The sequence below is a fragment of the Blennius ocellaris genome, assembly GCF_963422515.1.
Source record: "Blennius ocellaris genome assembly, chromosome: 5".
In the NCBI taxonomy this organism is placed as follows: domain Eukaryota; kingdom Metazoa; phylum Chordata; class Actinopteri; order Blenniiformes; family Blenniidae; genus Blennius; species Blennius ocellaris.
Window position 1 is genome coordinate 21,756,604 of NC_137654.1, and position 9,884 is coordinate 21,766,487.

Genomic DNA, 9,884 nt, shown 5'->3' on the forward strand with positions numbered 1-9,884 from the left:
TGGGCGTTTCAGCTGATCCAGGCTGAGTGTGTGAGGAATCAGCCTGGATCTGTCCAGTTGGTTCACCTCAACAAGACAACAATCCGTCACAGACCAAACGCAGAGAGACAACCACACAGTTTCAGAGTCCCCTAACACATGTTTTTTGAACTGAAACCAATGTACTGAGAGAAATCCCACTTGTGCACAAGGAGAATATGCAAACTACACATGGGATAAAGTCCAAAAAAAAGCCCAACGTGAACTTGAAAGGTTCTGATAAGGCGAGAGAGCAAACCCCTGGAGGATGTTCCACACGCTCAGTCTGCCGTCTGTTTCCTCCACAGGAACACCTGTGTCCACTAAGACGGCTCGTGCAGAGGAGCATGTTGTGACAGCCATGTCTCTGGAGATGGAAAAGACCATCACCAAGCTGATGTACGACTTCCAGAGGAACTCCACCTCTGATGATGACTCTGGATGCGCGCTGGAAGAGTACGTCTGGGTTCCCCCCGGCCTCAGTCCTGAGCAGGTACACAAGCTTGATTAAGCCATTCCTTCTTCTTTTTTTTTTTTTCATTTTTGTAGTCGAGCACTGGATTAAATGGAATGTAATTTGACAAAGGAATTTAGTCATTGTGCTGATGAAACATCTGTGTCATTGATTGAAAACAAGACAATGAACATCGTTGTTTTAATGCCCTTCGGGGTGCTTTACTCTCTTTGGGTTGGAGACGGGAAGGGCAGGGATGACAGGAGTCACAGAGACTCAGCTGTCAGCCCTTTCTTGTGAGAGATTGTGAGGACATTTTTCAGTTGTCAGTGTGAAGGAACCAAATCCAGAATCAAGCAAAATGACAACTGTAACCACAATTATGAAAAGAAGCCACATATTGATTAATTGATTGCATTATCTGCAGAATGGATGTGAAGAGATGAATACATTGGCAAAATATTGGAATCCACTTCAAAGTGGGAGATTTTTTTGGATAACTTTTTGTGTGTATGAAGGTTTTGTTTGTCTGGGAGCCTCCAATCTTGACAAAATGTAATTTCCCTGTGATTATCATCAAGTACATGATTCCTTATTTTGCAAATAAAGCTACCTGATAAGCGTGCATGTATTGTTATTTTCAGCCTAATGGTGCTTTCACTTTATTAAGCCGAGCATTTTCTTGAGTATTTGAGTGTATCTTTGCAAATTCAGACCCAAAGGAATGAAAGCAAATTAAACCAATGAATGTTTGGTTGAGTCTAATTGAAAACGTGTGGCAATGTGTTTATGTATGCAGGTTTCCCTATTCCCTGTCTGGACTCATTTGCAGTTTAAATGCCTTTTAATAGCATGCATGAGAGAGCTAATGTAATCAGTGGTGCAAATCCACGGGAAGATATTTTGTCATCATTTTTTTTTTGATCTGTTGTTTTTTCTCATCTTTGACATGAGATAAACACACTTGTGTTGAGCTCAATTGAGAATCAACATTCCTGTCCTTATTTAGGAAGAGGAGCACTCTAATGCAACAGGCCTCCTCGGGCTCTGTTAACAGATGACAGGACGGGCTGATAACAGTCATTTTCTCCAGTCAGCCATCTTGACAGGATGCTGAAAGAAGCTGCAGCCTCTGTCAACCAACAGGAGGTGCAGGCAATTGTGGCTGCCTCTTTCTCTTTTAATGCACTTGAATGTAATGATTTTCAAGCCTGTCACTTTGGATTTTTCTTTGCACAATATCATTCAAGAGTCTGGCATTTAAAAAGAAATCACCATATTGAGTAGTGTAGTTTATTGAGCTGTCAAAAGTCGGAATCTGCAGTTTTGACGGCGTTGACTTTCAAGTTCAATTCTAACAGACTTGGGTTTTTGAAATTTCCCAAATTTCTCCCATTTCCGACCCAGTTCTCATCCGTACATCTGCTGTACTCCTTTATCCACCTCAGAATGCTGGAGCAGATCTCAGCTATGTGTGGGTAAAAGCAGGACAAGTTTCTAGTCCAAACAAAGAACCCCACACACACAGGGAGAACATGCAAACTCCAGAGAACTGATCCCTGCACCAACACAATGCTGAACCAGTTTTCAAGAAATCAATCCATCCATCCATCCATTCCACCATCCAGCTGTTCATTCATCCATCCATCCATCCATCCATCCATCCATCCAACCATCCATCATCTGTGTCAATTAATCATGTGCATGGTCATGGGGTTTCCATCAAATACAAATATTAAAGAAATCAAAATAACCATTAACCTTTGTTATTTTCGCAACACATCATCAAAAAGTACATTTAATCTTTTACAATGTGTAAGTTTGCAGGGGGGAGTAGTGAGTTTTCACGAAAGTCTAATATTTCAATAAAGAATTACTGAATTTCCCAAAAGGTTTAGCAAAGAAAGATAAATTAACTATTCATTAACAATGAAAATTGACAATGTTAATATAAGTGTCTGTTGGGGGGGGGAAATCTGAAATAAATCTTCTTCACCTCTCTCCATATTCAAATATATAATATCAACTACTCATAGAGTTTATGAAAAAACAAATCACAAGATCATGAAAAACGAATTCACAAAATAGTCTTAAACATTCAAAAGATAGAAATGGTTCATGAATAAATTGTGCATTGTCACTATAAAAGTACATTAAATATATGTTAACTATATATAATATAATATAAATATACACAAAGTATATGTCCTCACGACCAGGTTATACTCGACTGAGTGAAATGTGCTGATTTTCGGGTGAAATTCTAAATGTGAACTGACCTTGACTGGAGTAATGCTGAATGTCAATCTCATTGATGTAGAACAAAACAAGTGGGCATGAGAGGGAGCACTCAGAGACGCTCTGCCTTTGCCTCTCCCACTCTCCACCCCACTGATTATGTAAATTGAATCAGAAAAAAAGCAAAATAGATCTTTGCACTGCACTGAACATGAGACCACTTTTTGTCCAAGGCTGTAATGCTGAAATCAGAGACAAGTGATAAGATTGCTTTCCATCCTTCGAGTGTTTACTTCCCCAACGCCAATCAAGGCTTCCTCTGTTTCGCCCGCAAACATGTAAGTAGAAAAGGCAGTTCAGGCCACGGATACCAAGTGCAACTGCATCACAAATTTTAATTGCAGTGCCACTATGTGTAACTGAGGATTTCCTTTAAGCCATGTGAATATTAGCTTTTGAAAAATTTAAAGAGGCTGATGCCGTTGAAGGTTGTGTCTGCTGCATCAGCACGTCTCATTGTGTCACACACTTTCAATTCCAGACACTGACTTCCAAGGGCAGTGATGAAAGAGGGCAAAACTAAGCAAACTCCTATTGGCATGAAGACCATGATGATTTTAATCCCAGATTCAACTTGGTTATTTGGAAAATGGAGATTGTGTAAACGAGCCAACATGTAGCCCAACATAATATCCACACGATGGTGCAGGAATCTCCATGTAAGCCAGCTCTACAAGTATTGATATGAAAACACCTTACAAAGCTGAACTTATTACATTATAACTGCCGATTTCTCATCGGGGCGCCTCTCTAAAATCTCATGGCAGACACACGATTTTCCATTACTAGTTTACATGCTACAAAGTACACTGTTATCTGAATATGATCATGTCATTAATGCAGTTGGACATCACACAGACTGCGAATTCTGTTTGGACACACAACCTCACTTTCACACGCTCACAGTGCGTTCCATGGGAGTGTTGCTTTTTTGCCTGTTTATGCTTTATACATGTTTTTTTTAATTGCATTTTATATCTTTTTTTCTAATTTCACATTTTTCATATTCATAGAGCCTGTTGGAAAGTCGCTGGATTTCACTGTCATACTTGTATGCATACTTGTATATATACTTGTATGCTTATGTGACAAATTAAAAAAAATTATTAATCTAATCTAATTTATTGACATATTTTCATGTCTTAAAAGTTACTTTTTGGTAATGCCTCTTTTTTACTAAATGAGGAGCATCTCTTACCTCCTGCACTAACCCTCGGACATCACGTCCGACTACAATAACTTGTATCCACAGTGTCTGTGACGTCAGTTTCCCTTTATAAAAGCTGCGTTTGCCTGCATGTTGGCAGTTTATTGCAGCCATTTTGTTGTTCCGTCAAATCTTTGTCATTAAGCTATAAATGTGTTTCTTTCCATAGCTCAGTGTGACAACAACACTTCAACTATATCCATAATACGAGGAATTAATTGGTCACACGCGCGCTCACAATCACTCCTGAGACATGTCTTTGGACTGCGGTAGGAAACCAGAGTTCCAGGTAGAAAATGCAAACCTCATATTGAAACATGTTCAAGCAGATTTGAATAGGCGATATTTTTGCTGTGAGAGCTGAACACCAACTGCATTGACCCACTAAATAGTTATCTAAAAACTCCCGCATGCACAAGGAGAACATACAAACTTGACATTGACTAAACCATAGTCTTTTTAAATGGTCTGTTCTGTCAGCATGGAGTTCTGGGATTTCGTTTATCATTGTCATAATCTATATTTTAACGCATTTCCACAAGAACGTTTAACTTTGGACTCTTTCAACTTATGTGGTTTCAAATCTGCTGGATTTTTCTCCTTTTTTATATTATATTTGTGTTATTGTCAGAGTTACTTAATCACATTTTGGAGTTTATTTCCCTGGCGCAGATTTAAAATGAATTTGTGATTGTTTCTTTTTCATCTTTCAGGTACATCAGTATTATAACTCCTTACCCGAAGAAAAGGTCCCTTATATTAACAGCCCTGGGGAGAAATATCGCATCAAACAACTGCTTCACCAGTTGCCGCCACATGACAATGAGGTAAACAAGTCAGAACAAGGTGGAATATCATTTTCAGACATTAATGTTTTGTGATTATTGTTGGGACAGAAACGTTTATATAAAGAAGCGTGACGATGAGCTGTGTCGATCAGGTTCGCTACTGTAACGCGCTGGATGAGGAGGAGAAACGAGAACTGAAGATCTTCAGCAACCAACGCAAGAAGGATAACTTGGGCAGAGGAAACGTCCGTCCGTTCCCACTCACCATCAACGGGGCCGTCTGTGACAAGGTAAACACAAGGTCTCTTCTTTTTCACCCTGTTGGCCTTCTACTCACTGAGAACGCTGATGATCAGCCAAACAACTTCAAGGGCTCTTTCTGACAAATCTTCAGTCCGAAAAAGGCCGTCTTGTCACTTTACCTCTTCACATCTGAGAGTTTGTACGCCCTGATATTTCTACCCAAATTGATTCCTGTACTTCTTTCCTTTCTTATCTGTTTTCCTGTTCTTTCTTGTCACTTCCTCTCCTTTTATTTTACTTTATTCTTTTTAAATAATTTGCTTTCCTTTCTCCTTTTCCTTTTCCTATATTTCTTCTATTCATTTTCTTTCCTTTTTTTTTATTTTGTCTTCTACTTCACACCCCTTGGGTTCCTTTCACTTCACTTTTTCTACCTTCCTCTTTTTCCTTTTTCCTTTACTTCTGTTTCCTTCCTTTTCCTTTGCACTCTTTCCCTTCCTTTCCTTTCCTTTCCTTCCCTACAGTGTGGTGGTCAGATAAACGGAGGGGATATTGTAGTTTTTGCTGCGAGGGCAGGTCATGGAAAATGCTGGCATCCTCACTGCTTTGTCTGCGGCACGTGTGAGGAATTGTTGGTGGATCTTATATACTTCCTTCAGGATGGAAAGATCTTCTGCGGCCGGCACCACGCCGAGAGGCTGAAGCCCCGCTGCTGTGCCTGTGATGAGGTGCGCCTGTCTGGGCCTGGAGCCCTTCACGGTTGGAAACGACTAAATAGTTCATAGCTCACAGACTTGGACGGGGTTGAAACCAGTCTGGAGAGAAGAGATGGCTTAGTATTCCTGCCACGTCTCAGAATGTCTGCTTGTTTTCTAACCAGAATTTGTGGATGTCAAGCCTGAGATGTCAATAATGATAACAACTCCGGTTCATTGAACTCTGGCAATGTTTGGTTGGGATCGTTATTAAAGTCCATCATGAGTTTTACACTATCATGAATTCCTCACCAATTGAATTTCTTCTAAATAATTTGAATGGCACCGTAATGAGTCAGAAAAAATACTTATAGGAAGAAAAGACAGAAATGCTTCATTTTTGCTTCCTTTTTAATGGACTGTTTGATATCTTGATTTCATTTGTAATTTAGATTATTAATCTTATTTGAAAAAGACCGAATTTAAAAAAACAATTCAGGAAGTAAATCATACAAAACTCAATCCAGATTGCTTAATTGTTTTTATCCTGAAAATATAATGGGGAAAATTATTATTAACTGAAAGTGTTCCCATGAGAGAACCAAAACATCACCCCAACATGAGAGGATACTTCCTAAACAACTTTAGAAGAAAAAAGTTCATAAGGAGCTGAAAACCATTAGAAAGCACATATTCTTAATATCCTCCCATATCTTTCATTCAGTTGAAACTGAAAGTGTTGTGTCTGATAATAAATGCAATGTCTGAATTATGCAGATCATTTTTGCTGATGAATGCACTGAGGCCGAAGGCAGACACTGGCACATGAAGCACTTCTGTTGCTACGAATGTGAGACCACCCTTGGCGGCCAGCGCTACATCATGAAGGATGGACGACCGCACTGCTGCAACTGCTTCGAGTCCCTTTATGCAGAGTACTGCGACGCCTGTGGCGAGCACATAGGTACAGCATGTTTCCTGTTGGCTTGTTAGTGTGGCTCTGTAACATACAGGAATTGTCCACGAAAGTACATGGACACGTTATTTTTCCGCCAGCATCATAGAAAAATCCGACAGCCGTTTATTGTAAGCGTGGGTGTTATCAGCTCTGTGAGCCATGTGCCACAGCTGTGGAGAGGCGGATCCAGTGCACTGAGATGTGGATGCTTATTATCATCCCAGGCTCACAGTGAAAGAGGGTTTCAGAGGATGCTCCCATGTTGTATCCAGATGGGAGCTGCGAAAGATGATTACTTCCTCTTGCTGAGGGAGCCGTAGAGGTGTAATGTATTTGTGCTATCAGACAATTCAAGGGATGATATGCGAGCGTGGAGTGAAAGGTGTTTTTTGTTTTTTCGGAGTAAAAAAGCTATTTTTAAATAACATTTTATAACATACCACCAGCAGTCATATCAAAGTAGTTGATTTTCTGGCTAACCACTATTATCAGACAGTGAAGCAAATGCAGTATGATGTTTTATTTGTAGTTTCATACATTTCATACAAAATATTATATATTTTGTTTGAAATGTATATTATTGTATATTATATATATATAATATATTATATTTTATATATATATATATACACATTTATCTCACTCTATAACTATAAAGGTGGAAATCTGTTAGACAAAAACCATATGATTTCTCTGACATCCACCAATCAGCCTGTTCCCTTGTAAGGTCATACATCACTTGTTACAACAAACTGAAATTAATATGTATTAATACTGTTCAGTCGCAATGAATCGGATTCAAACAATCCCTCCAAAGTAAGATATGTTAAAATGTTTCTTTTCCAACTTACCAAAGGCATTGACCAAGGACAGATGACATATGATGGGCAGCACTGGCACGCGACTGAGGAATGTTTTTGCTGTGCACGTTGCAAGCGCTCTCTGTTGGGTCGCCCTTTCCTGCCAAAGCAGGGACATATCTTCTGCTCACGGTCCTGCAGTGCTGGACAGGTAAGACAACAAAAAAAAAAATGCTGCAACAACTTTTTTCAGTTAATAAAGTATTTTCTCCTTTGGTGATTAGTAATTGCATCTGTTAACAGTTAATTTATTTTACTAATCTGTTTGATTTGAATCAACCAGGATCCAGAAGAGTCTGACTCCTCTGACTCTGCGTTCCAAAGTGCTCGTTCTCGTGAGTCCCGCCACAGCACCAAGATTGGGAAGAAGGAGCGTAGGAATGCTGAGCAGGAGCGGCGAAGTTCAGAGACCCGCCAGTCGGCACCTCCACCAATGCCTGACCGATTGTCTGCTGAGATTGATCCCTTGTCAGTTCAGATGGATCGTTTAAGCGTTTCGTCCAGCCAGACTCCGAGCAGGACACCTAATCGCACGCCAAGCCGCACTCCGAGTCGTGCCCCGAGCCTTAACCAGGTGTGGATGAGTCGGGATGATCCCTACATTCCTGCTTCCTATGAGGGCCCCCAAAGGGATCCATCCCCCTCTCCTACATCATTGCATCTGTTAGGTCAGTGCAATGCTCGGCAAGGCTACAATCCTAATGCAAATGCACATCCACCAGCCCCGACTCCTGCCAACCCAGTGAAGAGGCCGGATTCTTGGGGAAAGGAACAGGGTAATACCAAGCGTGCCCCGATGGCTGCCCTGAGGGGCCACTCCTTTAATGAAAACTGGATCCACCACAACCAGGAAGAGTTCAGACCAAACAAGCTGCGCACCCAGATGAGCTTCAATGAGATGTCAAGCCAGAATCAAGGCTTCTCTGACAAGAGGAGCATTAGCCTGCATGGATTTCAAAGAGATGGCAGACCCCCGCTCACCAGGAGGAACCCTATCAATGCCATGAGCTTCAATGAGCCTCTCACTCCCCTAGAACAGACTCCTCATGGATCCATTGACTCCCTCACTATGTCTAATGCTACAGGTACAGTGTTGTCATTTCTGCTGTTATATTCAATATAATGTTGAGATAAATTGCAGAAAGTTGAATTAAAGAAATCTTGTTTTATTTATTCCAGCTGGGAACTCTCTGGATGGGGTCACTAAACGCCAGGAACATTTGTCAAGGTTCTCCATGCCGGACCTGAGCAAGGACTCAGGTGTAAACGTGTCTGAAAAGAGCAACATGGGAACCCTGAGCTCCTCTGTCCAGTTCCACAGCACGGAGTCACTTTCCTCCTCTCGACCATTCAACAATAATATGTACACCCCCCCGAGAGTTGGCTACCCACTGCAGTACTGGGACGGCCCGCAACCGCTGGGCTTCGATGGCAAGGCTCATGTTGGGGTGATGGGCAGCAGTGGCAACCTGCGAATGGCACCCATGAGTGACAGAATGCCACGCCGACGCCTCAACGCACAGGAATCTGTGTCCCAACCACAGCAGGCACAGCCGAGACGCCGCAAACACCATCGTGGGAACAATGGGCATCACCGCAGTGGTCGTCACCACAAACGCTCTCGTCGTTCTCGCTCTGACAACGCTCTGCACCTGGTGGCTGACCGGCCCACTCAAATGGTGGAGCCGCCCTACCGCCGCGTTCAGGAGGATTACGATCGCTTCCCCTCTGGTCATGCTGCTCGGGACTTGTACGGTCTGGAACCAGGTGGATGCAGGCAGCAGCCCCATCGGCCCTGCCCCCGCACCACTTCGGATCTCACCCTGCAGAATGCTGGCTGGCAGCCTGCTGGACTGGGAGGGCCTTGCTGGGGTGATGGCTACATGGAGGCTGCTGACCCTTGGTGTTCTAGCTGCTCCTCTTCCTCCGAGTCCGAGGTAGAAGAGGCATATTTCCTAGGTGAACCGATCCCTCGGCCCGTGCAGCTGTGCTACATCAACAACGAGGAGCTGCGCCATCGCTACAGCCCCTCTGGGATCGGCGGCCATCATGGCCCACTGCACGGACCGATTCATGGCCAGCTGCACACCCGCCAGAGGAGGAAGAGCAAAAACTGCATAATTTCCTAGATATATAGAGCAAAGGGATGGGGAGGAATGAGCAGGAGAGCGAAAGAAAGAGAGAGAGAGAGAGAGAGAGAGAGAGAGAGAGAGAGAGAGAGAGAGAGAGAGAGAAAGGTAAGAGAACAGTTAGAGAGGAGGAACATAAAGAGTGGGAAGGTGAGAGTGAGACAGCTGAGAGTTAGAGTGAATAAAGTGTGTGTGTGTGTGTGTGTGTGCGTGTGTGCGTGTGTGCGTGCGTGC

At 42.5% G+C, this 9,884-nt stretch overlaps 1 protein-coding gene across 1 annotated transcript; it reads left to right on the top strand.

The window, feature by feature from the left end:
- Positions 1-379: 379 nt before the first annotated feature.
- Positions 380-9,650, top strand: LOC308130848 (prickle-like protein 2; the record flags this gene model as incomplete). Its single annotated transcript, XM_080497345.1, has 8 exons — positions 380-511; positions 4,691-4,804; positions 4,918-5,055; positions 5,533-5,736; positions 6,481-6,667; positions 7,518-7,672; positions 7,805-8,606; positions 8,701-9,650. The coding sequence occupies 8 exons, from the start codon at positions 380-382 to the stop codon at positions 9,648-9,650; spliced, it is 2,682 nt and encodes an 893-aa protein (XP_080353471.1).
- Positions 9,651-9,884: the final 234 nt, after the last annotated feature.